Below are 18,866 nucleotides of genomic sequence, written 5' to 3'. Positions count from 1 at the left end.
AAAGAGTTGTTCCGAATTCAAATTTTGTTCATAATAAACCAACTCGGAACGGCCTGTTCAGATGACCAAAATGGTCGTTCCAGTTGGTTCTTATGCCTATAAATAGGTGTCTCGTGCACAATGCAAAGGGGTCAGAGTTGAACCAAAAAAATGACAATTTTTGACTTGTTTTCCAGCATTAGTTTAGAAACACTCTCTCCTTCTTCTCTTTTGTATTTCTTGAGTATTGTGAGGATTATTGTAGAATGAAAGACTGTCAAAAAATGCCTAGACCCCCCATTTGAAAAGGATTTTATAAAGCTTACTTTGGAAGTACTTTTATTAAATTCCTTCCTTTTTATTTACTACTTTATTCTAATAATAATCATTATAAACAAATAGCAATCATGTAGATATATTGTTCTAAATGTTTAGGGGAAACACCCCATCTTCACATGCAATTCTAATTTAAAAGTAACATGTAAATAACCAAAAGGGGAACAAGATATTCAAATTATTATTCTTTATCATGTTAATTTTATCATAGGATATCGATTTAGGACGTTGTAGGGTGCCTAATACCTCCCTACATGTAAACAACCCCCGAACCCAATTCTGGCTATAAAGGTCATAATTGATTTGTAAAAACCTTTTCCTTTTTCCGATGTTTTGAGTAAAATATCGGTAGGGACTCCTTCAAACCTTTTCAAAAACTATTGGTTAGGAATTAGTCTGGTTTCCGGGCATTCCCTAACCAATGAGATTTTTAAAATAGAGGTCTAAACCATCTGTGGGCAAGATTAGAATTTTTCAAGTTTCGACAAGAGTGAGATTATCTCACCTTGTGGACACATTTGAGAGATATGAGTAGTAATTAAGGTGACCTCTAAGGACCCCAGGGTTTATAATAGGTTGCATTTAATAAAGTTGATGTGGCATTAATTGAATTATTATTGCATGAATGTGTATTACCAGGAATTCTTATGATTTATAATTATGCCATGTTTCCTTTTGAGGGTTAGAGTTGTTTGTATGATTATACATCGGTATTTAAGTGATTTCTTTATGTGTGATTTAACAAATAGGGTTCTGTTTGTTGGAATGGAAAGTAAACATATGGAGCCAAAGTTTAGACAAAGGAATCACATAAAAAGGTTAAGAAATTATTGAGTTATGTGAGTTATAAGATGAGTCATACATCCAGTGCATGAAAAACAATATATGTACCTTGTAAGCCTTACGAAGAGACTTTAATGACCGAACTAAGTTTCATGGTTTTCATAAACATTGTAGCCTTGGATGTTATCTTTTCAATGGCATAAGAATCACCCAAAAAAGAGGTCTATGAGTCAAGATATGATATAATTGTGAGCAAAGGTTAAATTTCCATACTTAGGCTTAAACACTACATTTTTGTAATTTTTAAAAATAATAGACAATAAAAAAAACCCTTGAAGTCATCATAGAAGTTATAGTTAATTGTCTTAGCTTTCCAATAAAAATGAAATCAACATGATATCATGAGTACAACTCTAGATATAACATATAGACCACACAATGTCATAGAAGCTTAATATAAATAAAGATAGTTTATGAGTTGTAATGGTGAGTTGTTTTATCTTTTAAGTGTTTAATCTTTAGAACAATTTGAATTATTAATACCAATAGTTAAGAAAGAGAAATTATGAGAGAGGATATTCCTTAATGAGTGATGAGTAGGTTATGATGAAGATATAAAATTATGTTTATTAGACTTTGTGCCTATATGTGATATGAAATGGTTGTGTGATGTGATATGAAATGTTTATGTTTGACTAGATAATGGTTTGTGCAACTTTTGAGATGTTAGTGAATGATGATATGTGAGATAATAATAATGTGTGATATGGGATGCTTAAGCATAAGATTAGTTATGATAAGAGAACATTATAAGATGTATGTGTTAATTTGTTAGAGAATCTTACTTGCAACATTTGAGACCTTTGACATATTCATGTTGATGATGATATGATGATGATGATATAAGGAAGTTGAGGTAGAGGCTTGATAGTAGTGAAATCCAAGTAAAGGTCTTACACACAATGACGTTGGTGTTGAACATATGCATTATTATTGTTTTTAATTGGTGAAGTTGTTTGGAGTCCATGCTTTCATGCAAACTTTTGTTTGGAGGTGGTAATAAATCTATGTAAAAGATCTCTATAATCTTTTACCTTGACATTGAGAGTGTTTTTCCAAGGATCCTCTAACAAGTATGAGTGGTGACCATGCACCACTATGGTACTCTGATTTGATCTTTGATAGATCTTTTCCTAGTTAAAAGTGGATTGAGAAGGTCACCTAGAGAATGGTGATCTAGTCTATGAATTCCTAGGCTATCTCTTATTCGGAGTGCCTTTGGTGATTTCTTATGTATGCTCAACCATAGGCATGCTTGTGATTCACCCAATAACACAAGCATGCTCATGAACAAGCACGATTATGCTATCAAAACAATGACTTGAAAGTGTTTGAGACTCGCCTAATTGGCATGAAAACTACATCAAAATCACTTTGTTATTCCCTTAAATGCTACTCTTAATCATTCAATAACACTCCAACAGTATAATAATGCAAAATCAAGCACCAATTATACATAATTGCAAAAAATCATAGAAAACTGCAAATCAAGCATATATAACCCTAACTCATTCAACCACGACAAGAACGTAAATCTCACAAATCAATCAACAAATAATTTGATGCACAATATTCACACACAATAAGTGTCACTAGTACTAGTTTCAAAGTGTTCATGACCCCTTCAATCATACATAAGATAACCTAAAGAGGCTTAGAGATCATCTCATTACCAACAGTTCTCGTACATGCCACATGTAGAGACAAACTCATTCCCCTTTTACCTCAATCGCAGATCTTTGATGTAAATAGTGTGATCTCAAACCTCCAAACTTGACTTCTCAAGCTTCTCTTTTAAGATTCCCTCTACAAGATCTCACTGAGCTTCTGAACTAAAAATACACAAATGAAGCTCTCTCTTTAAATCACTCACTTATTCTTACTTGATTAGGTTATTGGGATGCGCTTTTGGATTCTAGATCCAAAAGTAATTCTATAACACTAAACACACCTCAACCCCACTTATTTATTTTATTTTTAAAAAATACTATTTATTTATATTATAATCCTAATTGTTAAATTAATTGAGCCAATAAAATATTAAATAGCAATTAAACAATTCTATTTTTATTAATTTTTGAAAAATTGAATGTTACGCTAATTCCTCGTCATTTGAATTACTAGAGTATATATAGAAGATTGTAAATTATTTATATTACTTTTGTATATGATATTATTTTTCAAGATAATATTTCAATGCCCATTTTAGCGAAGTGATGTTGCTTGGAAGAATGGACTACATTATGTAAAAAAAAAAAAATGTCTACATTAATTAGTCATGTAAATAAATTAAAGTTGATATAATATAAGATATTTTCTATTCATCAATGATATTAATACTAAAAAAGATATATTTAAAAAGTTGAACTCTTAACATAAGATACTTACCTTTTGTAAGCGATAAACATGTACTGTTTCTATAAATATGAATGACAAAAATTACAATGATCAACGAGATTTAAATTTAACACTTTATGCATACTATTTAATATATTATTTTATGTTATTTATAATTATTTTAACATGTAAATTTAAAGTATATTTTTTATTATAATATTAAAATTAAATTGTTATCATACAAATATTTTTAAAGAAATAACTTAAATAATAATTATAATTTTAAATTTATAATATATTTTTTTATAATTTTAAGAAAATTAAATAGATAAATAAAAATAATTTTGTATTTTTTAGTTAAAACTATATTTTTTTTAATAATTTTAATAATATAAAAAAATTAAAATCTTTATTATAGAAAATTATATTTATAAACGTATAAGCTATCTTCATAAATTCTTAACTCTTAACACAAAATTTTCTTTTGGCCGAACTTAGAAAATTAATTAATAAGCTAACCTAAAAAAAATAGTAACGATTGTGTAACAAAAATATAAATTAAAAAAAAACTTAAATCGATTAGTAACACACCTTCATATAGTAAAAGAAATTTTGAACCCTAAAATAACGTTAAGGTATTCCCTTTCAGTTTCACGTTTATCGTAGTGCCAAAACAAATGTTATCATATTCACTCTCCGTTTTACATGTTTATCTTTCTAATTTGAAAATTAAACCTCTAAGAGCTTAACACGTTTAGAACCATATCCTTACAAAAAAAATTCAAACCCTCACCTTTTTTTTCGCTCCCAAATATATAGTTTATTGCATATAGATAATAGATTGGACTGTACTGTAATAGAAAGTAAAATTAGATCCCACAAATCCTCTGCAGTCAAAACAAAGAATCAAATTACAAAAAAGATAAACATGTCAGTTACATCAATAAAAAAAAGAATCTCCCTCAAATAAATTATCACATATGATGCCAAAAAAAGACATTTGACCAAATATTTTCCCCTGGAGGATAGATAAAGATTGTTAATAAGGAAATTGAAACGCGTAGTGTTTTCTAAAATGGACCTTTTCATCCCACAAAACTAGCAAAAAGGGTAATAACGTGTGAGATTAGAAAAGGAAGCATAAAAAAATAAAATCCGAAAGGGTTTATTTATAGACACAAAAGTAAAAACCTTAGAGCTTGTGTAACTGAAGAAGTTTTGATAGAGAGAAAGAAAAATGGTGAAGGAAACAAGGACTATGAATGAGAACAATGAAGGATGTTTGATGCTGTTTGGTGTGAACATTCTTGCAAAGAACCCTAAAAGAGATCGTGACCGCAAATGTTTAAGTGTAGTAAACCTCAGTTATTGTCATGGAGAGAAGCAGATTAATGGAAATAAAGAAAATTCTGAGGGTGGTTTTTTGTCTGATGTTCTTGTTCAAAATAAGAGACGTCATGCCGTCCATGACAAGAGGAATAAGGGTATGTTTATGTATATTCAATTCATTCATTCTATAAACATCATGTATATACTAAACTCTTTATATTTATGGTCAATTTGTTTATAATTGTCTATCTTAAGAATATGTACATATAACGGTTGTTGTTCACTAAGAATTTTGTTTCAATTTGCGAGTACAGTAGAAAATTATTCTGCACAGTAGTCTTTTAAATATCGCATTGCGTTTGTGTGTGTTTTTTAAATGATAAGGAATATCAAAATTCTTTATTTATATGAGATACATGTCAATCTAATGCTCTTAAATTTTATTTTCTTTGGTGTTAAAACAATATTTTGATCGGTAAAAGTCATGTTTAATGAATACATTGTGTTTGTGTGTTTTTTTAAAATGATTAAGAATCAAAATATTTATTTATTTGGACATGAGAGTTGACCAATTATTCTTAAGTCCGATTCTTGCCAATATTAAAACAATGTTTAACACTTGAACTCTGCAAGTACAAATTAATCTTAATTACCTATTTTAAAATATTACGTGGATCATAATCTTAGACAACAAAAATATGTTACAAAGAAAATTTAAATAATATAAAATTATCCATCGGTCACTGCCACGTACTAATATTTTGTAATGGTTTTCTTTTCTTCATTTTTTCTGGCTTTAGTGTAAGCAACATAAACTAAATTACATTGCTCGAAATTTTATAGTACGAATTCACTTTTATTTTAATTATTGTAAGTCAAGTGAAAGTTAAGATTACAAATTACATATTCCTATAGGAAAACCATGGACTGAAGAAGAGCACAAAGATTTTCTGAGTGGTTTAAAGTATCTTGGGAAAGGTAACTGGAAAGAGATTTCAAAGAAGTATGTAAGAACAAAGACTCCAACTCAAGTTGCTAGTCACGCACAAAAGTATTTTCTGAGAATGAGTGCATATGAGACAAGGAAACGCAGAAGAAGCCTATTTGACATGCCACTTGTTAGTTTTTACTCATTCCTTTCATTTGATGTATCACTTTTCTTTTCCTTCATATTTATACGTAATTAATTACCATGTTGCTGGATATGGCAGGAAGAGGATGAAACTTCAAAAGTTTTCAGGGTTTCTAATTGATTCGATGTAAATTCTACAACATAACTTAGTTCTTTAAAAATTAATATCAATGTGACTCATCAACTTATATATTTGTTTTCATTTTGATAGATTTTTAATTAGTAGACATACATGAGCATAATGACAGCTTTCAAGTCATTATATTAAAGCTAATAGTTAAAAAATACTACAGGTACCCTCCTTTACTGTCATCACTGTTTCTTCCATATCTATCTATATTTTTTTTTCTTTTTTTTTTTTCTAGAAAATTTTAACAAAAATGAAAAATACATAGCAATATAATTTGTTTATCTGAATTGACCCATGCAAAATAATTTATTAACAAGTATGTAATCCTAAAATATGAATATCTCTTATTATTATTTTAACTACGTTCACAAACTTAAACATTTATATTTTCATATACTAGTTTATTTGGTAAAAATAGTTAAAAATTTAGCTGAAAGTAATAAAGTTAATTTTTAGCTAAACGTTATTAAACCATATTATTAAATTAAAAGTGTTTGGTAGATTCTTTATTCAATTAATTAGATGAAAAATGTAAAATAATATAAAACAAAATATTTATATAATTTTTATAAAAATAATATATTTTTAGGTAATAATTGTTTTCATATTTTTTTAAGATATTGAACTCTTATATTATTTTTGTTTTAAGGTCAAATAATTTATATTACATTATATAAGTGTAACAATTAAAATAAATAATATAGTATTATAAAAGATATATGAGAAATTTTAATAAAGTATACTAAAGAAAAATATATAAAAAAAATAATGAAAAATTATAAACGATAGATTCAGATACCACCTCAATTAAATTATAAGATATCAGTATAAATTAGTGAGATAAATTTGTTTAACAAACACTTCTAAGTTAAAATAATTAACTTACTAAACACATTTTTTTATATATTTGCATTTAAAATTTATCAAATACACGCTTCATATAAACTAACTAGTCAACTTTAAGCCAAAATTTAAATTTTACTAAAGCTTGATACATTCAATTATGATATTCATATTTTACTTTAATATAACAAAATCCTATATATTGCTTATATATATATATATATATAACACCCGTGTAACTTTTACTAACTATTATATCGCTTAATAATTTTATATTAAATATGAATTTTATAAATTCAACTGTTAGATTGAAAGTTCATATCTCTTATCATATATACAAAATTTTATATTAATCTAAGATGATTTTATACTTCATTCTTATAAAACAAAATTAACGTAATATATACATTTCAATATATATATATATATATATATATATATATATATATATATAATTTCCTAACATCTTCCTCATCTAAATATTAACATTTTAAGTATATGTGGATTATGATTTTCTTATTTAGAAATATCTAACATACTTTTTAACTATATCATTAAAGTTTTAAAGCTTTTCAAAACTAGTATTTTTTATATTTATTAATTTTATTTATCACCTTCGTAAATAGTTCTTAATTTGTATCTTTTTTTTCTTCACCATACTACCATTCACATTTATTATATGCTTTTTATATATCTACTTTTTTTCTTGACAAAATATGTACAGCTCAAAAAATGTTAGTTTTTTTTATTTCTAAATTTTATTTAGTATGACATTTTACTTTAAGAACTAATCATCAATTTGGAGTGTTGAGGTTTAAACACATGTATCTTATACACGAGAAGGGAAAATACCAATTTATATGGTTTAGGTATTTGTAGCCATATTCATCAATGGTGTTGAATCTGTAGCAAACGGTATGGTATGTGTTAGTAGCTGTGGCCATAGTTACTTTTAATTAATTTTATAATAAATTAATATTTTATTCTAAATATATACTTCATTTTAATTGGATGTTATATTTAATATTAATTATAAGTGAATGTATTTATACTTTGATTTCAAGTTTTCGTGTATACAAATTTTAAACGGTTTTATCTTTAAATTTTTTTAATAATATTAAAAATTAGATGTAACAATAATTAATTTAATCTTAGACACTTTTAAATAAATATAAAAACTTAAAGTGTCTTGATTCCACTAATAGAAAATAAAGTTAATAATAAATGAAAGATGTAACTAAAAGAAAATTAATTTTAAATAATTTTAGAAATTAATAATTGTTGTTTAAATTTAAAAATATTAATTTATTACTTATGATTATGAACGGAGTAAGTATTAATTTAATTATCTCCTTTTTTGTCAAAATTAATTTCACTTTCGCTTCTAACTTTTTCAATATTTGCAGATTAGAATTCCTGACAATATTTCTTTCACCCATTCAAGTTCCCTAAGCAAGCCGGTGATTCTCACAAACTTGGGCAATGTGCTTACAATTAACGATTAAGTTCATCTAAAACAGAATGATTTTCTAGATCTTCGAATTAGACCGTCTTAGTGAATGTACCCTAAAATCAAAGCTAGGATCACCTTTTTTCTAAAACTTTTAATTTCAGGTGTCATCTTTGTGTTGATTTAGACCAGCACCCTCCATCCAATAACTTTCATTGAAAGTTTAAACCTTTTGGTTGGTTCATTTTGTCATATGCCCAGTATGCTGATTAATTATTTTTTTCCAAGTATTAATAAGTTGGATTTGTCTAAAAAAAATGTGTAACAAGATTTGTCTCATGTAAAGTAAATAAGGTAAAATATGTAATCTCGAGAATTTATGGTCTATAAAAAATGGGATGGTTTGAAAAATGTACAAAATATTTAGAATAAATATTGGACATGGTATTAGAAATGAGAATTTTTGTTTAAAAAATTTGGTAGGTACCTCAAAAGGGTAGTTATACTTTCTCGACCAATTTAATAGTTATTTCGAAATATTGACATACTTTTTGAAGAAAAAAAGGTGACAAAATGTGGGGCATTTACCATCTGTTATGAGAAGAAGTTATTTCACTTCCTTATACCTGTATCTATCTCAAACACACATGTCCAACATCATGTAATATTTAGAGAGTTATTATACACATATATGTCAAAAGTCCTAGATTTTGATTGTTAGACTGAGAAAATTATAAATATGAAACCTTCGTCAATTTCTTTTCCGTGATTACATTTCACACTACAATTCAAACATCACTCACCTAGCATGAGTGGTTACATGTTCCAATAAAATAGTGTAAGTAATTCGTTATTAGTTTAAATCTTCTTTTTAAAATTTCCCATTCTATAACTATTTTATTTTTTGATAACTCTTTCTTATAACTCCTTTTTACAACACTTCTTTTACAAATTTGTCATTCTATAACTATTTTATTTTTTTGACAACTCTTTCTTATGACTCCTTTTTACCAACACTTTAAAAAGTTTTTTTGTTTCTCGCTTACATAGATGCATAGACAATATTAGTAGACTATTGTAAATCCAATTTGCCTATTTGTTGGATTTGTACAATGTAAGTCTAATATCTTGTCTATTTAATTAAAATATATTTAATTAAATATATTATCAATTAATTAAATTATATTTAATTTAGTGACTTTATCTAAATATTTATTTTATGTGTATGATCCAATAGGTTCTTACTTAATTGGCAGTAATATTTAAATATTAATATATTAAATATTATAGATAAAGATTGGCATCTAGCAATTCATCACTGGCACCCAATTAATGAGAATAAATCGGTGATCCAATTTAACCTTTCACAACCATAATCACAATAGGGAGACATGTCCCTCTGTTCATATGTCTTTGATTGAACAAAAGACATAAGAGTGTCATTTTTATTAAGTTCAATCATACGTTTCTCGTTACCCAAGTAGAAGTTCAAACATGATATGCCCAATATCTAATATTGGCTCATTCTTGCATGGCCACACATATTGCATGTTTCATTCTATCCGAAGGCCTAAGGTACATCTCCTAAGAGGCAAAAGGGACGAATCATTTCTACATCCCTCACATTTCTCCACATAATTTATTGTAGGATCAACTTGTTAGAGTTAGTTCTAGTGGCCAATAATTTATTTGTATCCCAAAAGATTTGTGCAATACATGAAAATAAATACTTTCAATAACCAATTTAGACTAAAGAATATTTCATTAAATGATATTGATTGATAAAAGAAATAAAATTCATGTAAAAGAAAGGTATAGTTCTTTTCGGTATTTTTACAAACATGTAGAAGGCGGTTTAGATAAGAAAAGAAATGGTATGTTAATATTGAGATTAGAATTCACCAAACCTCACTCTTATGCATTTAAATACTCTCTTTATTTTCACAATTAGTGTTAATGTCAACCCACTAGTTTACTCAAGCCCTAATTCTTTAGAAGAAAGAGCCTATGTTCACTTATTAAGCATCAATCCCTTGAATACTTGATAAATAAACTTGCATTAATAAAAAAAGGTTTAAGAAAATTAATGGGTCAAATTCTATTCTTAGATACAAGGTCCATTTGGCATTTTGTTCTAGTTCAATATTACAAAAGATATTTTTCAACACCTAATGAATCAAATATCAAGTTATGGTTGTTGATCAATCCACAACAAACACTAAGATTAGAAACAATGTCAAGTCATAAGACGGTCTTACATCCCTTAGTCATAATGTTTTAATGATAATAAACATAGACGATTTTTATGAAGAAAATATTTTTAAGTCATAAAATGAATGTTTTCTATGAGACGAATGCACTAAGGCGATTCATTATCTTGACAAAAGACAAGACATTTAACTTGTATTAATATCATTTATGATGTCTGATAACCAAATTAATCTTTATGTATATTATTCCTTAACATATCGAAGCAAAATAACTTCCTTGGTACCTACACTAACAAAAGAAAAGGAAGACATGTTTTTCATCCAAAAAAAAGTCAAGCAAATCACATGAATCACAGAAATCATCATAAAAAATTGTTTTGAATTGACATGTGCATGGCTCCACTCATTTGTTACCTAAAATGTGATAAATAGCTTCCTTGATCATATAAGAAGTGACTATTTGGTGAAACCATTTAATGCATCAACGGACACTTCTCTCCATAAGGAACAAAGAAGAAGACAAACAAACCAAGTGTATGAAAGATGCTCAAGGATTTATAATGATCATCTTCATTGAGGCCACATAAAAGAGAATTTAAAATTCAGAAAGAAAATATAGAGAGAAACATATAGATAGATCAATCATTGTAAAAATATATTCATTCTTTTTATAAAAGTTATGTACTTAATTGGTTGCATCACATATTGATAGTAAGATGAAGCAACATGTTAGCTTACCCAAATTTAACTTTGTATTATTGTTTTGACCTTTGAGAGGCTTTTCTAGAAAAGAATATTTGATTGTTGAGCCTGGAGAGGCTTGTTTGTAAAAGAATACTTGGTGTTAAAGTCTGAAGAGGCTTTATGATGAAAGAATACTTGGGTAGTTACTTGTAGAGGCAAGACAAAGAACTCTTAGGTTGATCCAAAAATGGCTTGGTAAAAGAATACTTATATCTTTGCATAAGATAGTGGAACTTAATCTGGTTGGATCAAGAACTAGACCTAATCTCAGTGGTTAAGACGAACCAGTATAGAAATACTTTGTGTTCAATTTCTTATATCTTTGTTTGCACTTCTTCATAATTTTAATCCTCCATTATTTTTGAAAAATGTGAGTTTTTGATTGGTATTATTCAACCCTCTCCCTTCTAGTGTCTCCTTTTTCTCCACAAACAAAATGTTAACATTAAAATGGAAAGATACACACACACATATAATCAATACAAATTATATGAAAGTTTAGTTGGTTATATCTAACCCAAAGATGAAATTAGCCCCTTATTACAAAAAGTAAAAAAAGAAAATAAAATAATTCATGGAAGATGAAGAGATAGGGAGAAGCTTTAATGTGGTAAAGGAAACCATAGCAACACTTTGAAGACCCCACAAACTTTCCCTAGATGAGAAGTGATCCCAAACCCTTAAAGAGAGGGGTATGTTTCGTGCAAGCTAGACAGATGCTCTTTGTTAAGACTGGGTCGGGTACAAGTAGAGTAACGCCTAGTGCAGGTAACTTTGAGCTCTCTATCTAGATGGCGCTAGGCATAAGTATGATGGTGTCTAGCATTGTGTAACCTTCAAAATAGCCTTCATTAATTCTTCCTTCTTCACTTCCATGAGTCATATTATGCTTGGCTTGCTCCAAATCCTTTTTCTGATCAAATGTTAGCCAAAAAGTAAGGATTGGTGGTATAATGGTAACCATGTTCTAATTAATTACAAAAAAAATCATTAGTTAAAAACTAAAGGAAAGTTGATATTGTTAATGCGACCAATAATTATAAGTATAAATTAACATTATTACAAACTAGAAACCTTGTGAATCCTAAGGTTCTCAATAAGTAGCATGCCCCACAAGTGTTGGTTAACAATTAGCTTAGAATGGTTCCACCCATAGTTTTGAAAACCAGATTGAACCAAATGGTTGGATCAAATTGATTAGAAACCAATGGGTAAACTTAAATAATCTGATTATCATACTGCACATGTAATTGATTCGAATCAAACCAACCAATTTTCGTCAAAAATTGGTGATCCGATCCAATTTACTAATGGGCGTCATTTTAATAATTAAAAAACTAATTCATGGACTTTGTTACAAGGGGGACTCAAACCTTGTCCTCCTACTTTAAGATAAAGAACATGAACCACTAAGTTAAGACAATCATAACATGTTATGACTTACAATTATATTATACATATATAATTATGTTACAAATCATAAAATAAATGAAAAGAAACATTTTTTTTACATAAGGATTCGAATCCTGCCCCTTCTAACATAAAACCCAATTATCACTAGGCTAAAGAGTTCTTATATGTCATGTTACAAATATTTTATACAAATACAACTTTTATTTGTTTATCTTTAATTATGTTAACTACGTTATTTTTAAAAAAATTTAATATATATAGACCAATTTTACCGGTTTAATAAATGATTTTTCAGTTTGACCATTACACCATCAACCCTATAAAATCCTAAATGTTTTGGAATAAAATATAAAAAGAATTAATAAAAATCATATTATGCGCTTAATTAATTAATTAAGTTTAGAATATAAATAATATTTTATTAATTAAATAAAATAAGAAAAAGGTGAGGAAAGGAAGAAGAGTTTGGATTGGACTCTGGACCAACCTAAAGGCTTTTAAAAATAAAAACAAAGGTTACATTTTCGTTACGCATCCTTCTATAACCCTAAGAACATTTACAGAGGAAAACCAAAAGGAGACCATCAGAGAGTGTGAAGTAGTGGTTAATGCTAAGGGAGCACGTAGTACTACAAAATCGTCACTCAAGATAAGGGAGAATGAGATAGTCAGATTCATGTGCACATATAAAGGGTATTTATAATGGGGTGATCCCTAAGCCTTCCAAGTTTCTATTTGAATCTCTAAGATGTCTATGTGTGAATCGTTTATTATTATTATCATTATTATTATTATTTATTTATTTATTTATTTATTATTATTATTATTATTATTATTATTATTATTATTGTTGTTGTTGTTGTTGTTGTTGTTGTTGTTATTATTATTTAGGATAGAACCCTTCAAAATAATATTTATGCTTGTCTTAACAATCCAACCATTAAATTTAAAATTCTTAATACACAAATCAAATCTGGAAAATTTTAAAAAAATTTGAAAATTATTAGATACTTCGTTTCATTAATTTAAATTGACAGATAATCATAAAAAAAAACATGTTATCTGCCAATTTGAATCAATAGTGTGATCCTAAAGGTAGACGAGCATCTTAGAAAGGGATATCCAACAAAGGTTCTATCCTATGAAGGGTTTTGACCAATGAGGGGTTGTGTAAAGTGTCACCTTGTGAAATGTCACAAAATTGAGCTGCTAAGACATCAAATCTAAGAGTTATTACAAAATAATTGTCTAGACCGATTCAGTAACCAGTTCAATTTTTATAAAATCGGTTCCTTCTTTCCCAAAATGTTACCCCTACTTTAGGAGTTCAATTAACCCATTCATTAGTCATAGTACTCATACCACAACTAATGTGACATGGAGACATCTTAACATATAAGTTCAAATCTCTAAACTTCTCCACCAACTACAACTCCTTAATCATCAAAAATGACATATGGATAACCTTCTTGCTTAGAGCATTTGCACTTACCCTTTCTTAGATGATACATTAATTAGAAGTCATAGTCCTTAAGAAATTTTATTCATCGACATTATCACATATTGAGTTCTTTCTAAACAAACAAGTATTTCATACTCTTGTGACAACTGAACACATCAAACTTTGCTCCATAAGATAAGGTCTCCATGTCTTTAGAGAAAACACCATTACTTCTAACTCCAAGTCATGGGTAGGATAGTTTATCACGAGTTTTCAACTACCTTGAATCATAAGCTACTAACTTTTTGCTTTCTATTAACACATAACCCAACCATTGATGAGAGCCATCAATAAAAATCTCAAAAAGGCTCACAAGGATTAGGTATGACCAACACTAGAAATGTAGTCAACCTTTTCTACAACTCTTGGAATCATGACTCACAAGCATCAATAAATACAAACAGTTATTTTTGCTATTAAGTTCGGTCAAAAGCATCACTATATTGGAGAAAACTTCTATGGATCTCCTATAGAACCCTACCAAACCCACAAAACTCATGATCTTTATTGTTCTCTCAAGATGCTCCCATTGTAACACCATTTCAACTTTTGTTGGATCCATTACAATTACCTCAGATGAAATTACATGGCATAGAAACACCGACTCACTTGGTCAAAACTATCACTTAGATAGTTTTGCATACAACTACTTATCTATCATAAATTTTAACACCGACCTAAGATGTTTTTTACCCTCCTCCAAGGATCCTAAATAGATGAGTAAGTCGTTTATGAACATAACCATAAACTTATCTAAAAGGGGTCTTAAAATCCTATTCATGTAATTCATGAAAATAGTTGCAACATTAGTCACACCAATGATGGAATCAAGTCAAGGAGGAAAAGAGGTGACACATTGAAGGACCCAAAAGGAATGGGCTAGTTCAGAGCCTGGTAGGCCCGACGGGCTTGGTGGGCCCAAGTTGCTCCTCACATGGGCCACACCCTAAGATCTCCATTTTTCCTCTAATTGTATATATTCTATTAGTATAGGTTTCATATATTTTGGTCTTTTATTTTGGACCACATAAATTAGGATTTTTAAGTCATAGGTTTATTAGGTCTATTTTCGAGCTTAATGGGCCTTGGGTATTTTGGTACCCAATATTGAGCTCATTTTTCTTTTTTTATTATTTCTTAGTATTTGGGATAGTTTGGTCATTGTATTTAGGTCATTAGAGTAGGATTTGAGAGTAAAAAATTAATTAGGCAAAATTAGCAAATTTAAGTTACATTTAGGAGTAATTTGAGACGCATTGGGTGTACATGTGCTAACCTAAGGTTGGTAGCACATGATCATCCCCAAATACATCTAAATTAACCCTAAATGCTACTCAAATGAAATGGTGCTTCACGTGGGACGAAAATTGGCTGCCAAAGAATTTGAATTTCAAATTCTTAGCGCCAATTTAAGGCTACATAGAAGGTGGCACCAATTTCACTCTAATCTTGCCTATAAATAGAATTATCCTCACTCACTTGCATTCACTTTTGAGATTGAAATTCAGAGCATTTGCTTCAGCCAAATTCTCTCCTCTTAAAATTCCAAAATAGCTTAGGAAATTCTAGAGTTCCTAGAACACTTCTAAGAATTAGCACTTTTGTGAGCAATCCTTTGCTCCCTTGGCTTAGGTGCTCCCAAACTCCAAAGTTTGTTGCATCTTCACCGCTATTTCTACTCCATTTTCACGTTCAAATTCACTCAAAGAAGGACCAAGGGACTTGGAGCAAGTTTTTGAAGGAATCATCCATCATTTCTTCAAGATTTTCCATCAAATGAGAACCACCATGTACTTATAGTAACCATATCGAGTCTAATAATTTTCAAATATGGATACAATTTTTTATTTAATTTAAGTAATTATTAATGTATCCTATGCTTCTAAATCTTGCTTTTAACCACAAAGCACTAAGTCAAGAGTTAAGTTCATTTTCGGATTTGATTGTTTAAATATTATGTATTTTTATTATTTTTCTTTGTTGAGATATAACACAGAGAGAAAATATTTTGGAAGTTACAAGTCTCAAAGAGAAAACTTGGAGGATTATACTAGCTCCCTTAAACGATCTACTTGGTTGCTTTAAGCAAGTGAAATTTCCTTAAAGCCACCACAGGAGCATTCTAACCGAGCAAAATTTGCTCATAGTTACCATAAGTGCACTCTAAACAAGTGAATTTAGAGAGCATCCCTATAAGCACATAGAAGCTTGCTTGGAGTGAGACACATAAACACTTTGAACGAGAAAACCTAACCTAAAAGTCCATCAAAAATTATTATAAAAATAGGGTCTGTAGGAGATCTCTATATTCCATTCAATCCATCAATACCTTTCTTAGCATAATTCTTGAGGGATTAAAGAGTTCTTGTTAAGAGATTCTTGTAATCACAGATCTCTCAAAGGTCTCTCTTTTGTTGTGTAATCTTTAGTCATGAATGGCTAAGTCTTTACTGTTGGAGATTGAAGTAACTACTAGAACTATATAACTTTATGTGTTATTCATTCAATAAAAGTTTTTATTTTTTTAATCATTTTATTCTTATACTTAATGTTTGTTGTGGCCTAGTCAAATTATGATGATTTTATAATTTTTAATTGAGGTTGGAAAACCCTTTTTAAAATTATAACCTAGATAAAAACATTGATAACATTTTTTATCAAGGAATTGGGATAAACATTATCAATTGACTTTCGATATTTGATCTTAATGCATGATTGTTTAACAAAAATTATTAAGGAATTGAGATTTTTCTTAAAAAAAATTAATTTCTCACATAAGGAATTAGGGTTTAAATATAATTGTGGAATGTCGAATTAACCGTATAATTTCAACATTGAATGGAAAATTAAAAGGATTTGCATGGGAATAGTTGGTGAATCAATCTTTAATTGTTCTCATCATAAGTCTTAACTCTTCATAATTTACTACTTTGTTTTATTTTTGTTAGAATTGATAATGCTTGTCAAACATATTTAAATTTTTATTAAATTATCCTTTTAGTACCAAAATTTTATTCAACAATTATAACTCAAGTCTCTAAGGATTCAATAACATGGACTTGTATCCAATTTATTACTTATAACAATTGGTATACTTGTCAAATGCATAAAAGAGTCCTGAAAGTCGTATTCAGTATGTCATCATCCATTACTCTTATATGATGATAATCTGACCTTTGATCTATGCTGGAAAACATTTAAGCTCCCTAAGTTGATCTATCAAGTCCTCTATCTTAGGTAGTGGATATTTATTTTTGATAGTCAACTTGATCAATTAGTAGTAATCCAAACACAATCGTGAACAACTACCTTCTTCTTTACCAACAACATTGGTGCTCCCACATAGACATTAAGTTTGACCATTTGTTTCTCCAACAAATCCTCAACCTGGTTCTCTAATTTTGACAAATCAATTGGAGACATCCTATAGGGGAGCTATTAACATTGATCTTGCACCTGGAATTGAGAAAATAGAAATACAAATCTCTTTTAGAAGGCAACCCTGCAACTTCATATAGAAACACGTTAGGAAAGTCCTTGACCACCTCAATTACTTCTAACAACTGATCACTCTCAACTCCCAAAGAAGAGACAACAATAAAGCATTAGGCTCCCTCCTTCAAAAGACCATCCACTTGCTTAGCTAATGTCATCGTATTGCTCTCAACATCAGGAAACACAAACTCTTTCTTAACATAATTTATCAAAATGTGATTGGTAAACAACCAATTCACCCTTAACATCACATCCAACCCAAACAATGACAAGCATATCAAGTTGATCTTGTATCTAAGCCCATACACATCCACTAGACAATCCAAACATACACTAGATGTCACCATAGAAGAAGAGGTAAGAGTAGTCACCAACAATTCCACTAAACAACCAAAAACGCAACAGACAATATAGAACAACATTAAACAACTTAAAATCACATATATTCATATAAACACATCTTTATCAAAAAAAAAAAATAGTGTACAAAAGAAAAAAGTTGTACTTAAAAGTTATTATCTTTAAAAAAAATAAAGAATAAGAATAATCAATCTAATAAAATATTATATTATATATAAATTTTTAAAATTTTATAAAAAAGTTGGGAGGGGAAGGTAACACATTCGTTGGGGTAGTAGGAACAAAAGCAGCAACAAGGGTGATTGCAGCACTAGTCACAAACACCGAGGATGTAAAGACTCAAGTGTTGGTAGTTTTCCTTGCAGGAGTTTGATCCATGTTGGGATATGTTTGTCCAAATCTCAACTTCACACGCCATGGATGATCTAACAACAAAGGAGTTTGATATGTTTGTATTTGTGTGGAAATTTGTTAGTCATTGCGCCAACTAACACCAAACAGTTAATTTCCAAATAAGCAATTGACTCGAGAATGAGATATTGTCTCTGGATTAAGTTCTTAATCCACTTCAAAGAACTTCCTAACAATTATGATGTTAAGGTTCATACACCACACTGCTCTTGAGGAAATGCTATTAAAGGAATGTTGTAAACAGCTGAAAGGGATAAATGAAATAAAGAAAAAAGGTAAAGGAAAATGTAAATAGAGTTGTACATGGATGAAATAAATGATAATATTGATTTTGGTTTGTGACTTGAAATACA

At 28.9% G+C, this 18,866-nt stretch overlaps 1 protein-coding gene across 1 annotated transcript; it reads left to right on the top strand.

Moving 5' to 3' along the window:
* Positions 1-4,547: 4,547 nt before the first annotated feature.
* LOC145949706 (putative transcription factor At5g61620) lies at positions 4,548-8,632 on the top strand. Its single transcript, XM_083060495.1, has 5 exons — positions 4,548-4,979; positions 5,740-5,942; positions 6,036-6,083; positions 6,168-6,249; positions 8,336-8,632. The coding sequence occupies exons 1-3, from the start codon at positions 4,733-4,735 to the stop codon at positions 6,075-6,077; spliced, it is 492 nt and encodes a 163-aa protein (XP_082916621.1). The 5' UTR covers positions 4,548-4,732; the 3' UTR covers positions 6,078-6,083; positions 6,168-6,249; positions 8,336-8,632.
* Positions 8,633-18,866: the final 10,234 nt, after the last annotated feature.

Source organism: Cajanus cajan, chromosome 7 (genome assembly GCF_000230855.2).
Source record: "Cajanus cajan strain Asha chromosome 7, NIPB_CcT2T_4, whole genome shotgun sequence".
Taxonomy (NCBI): Eukaryota; Viridiplantae; Streptophyta; class Magnoliopsida; order Fabales; family Fabaceae; genus Cajanus; species Cajanus cajan.
The sequence above is the reverse complement of the archived record's forward strand: the minus strand, read 5'-3'. Positions and strand labels throughout refer to the sequence as shown.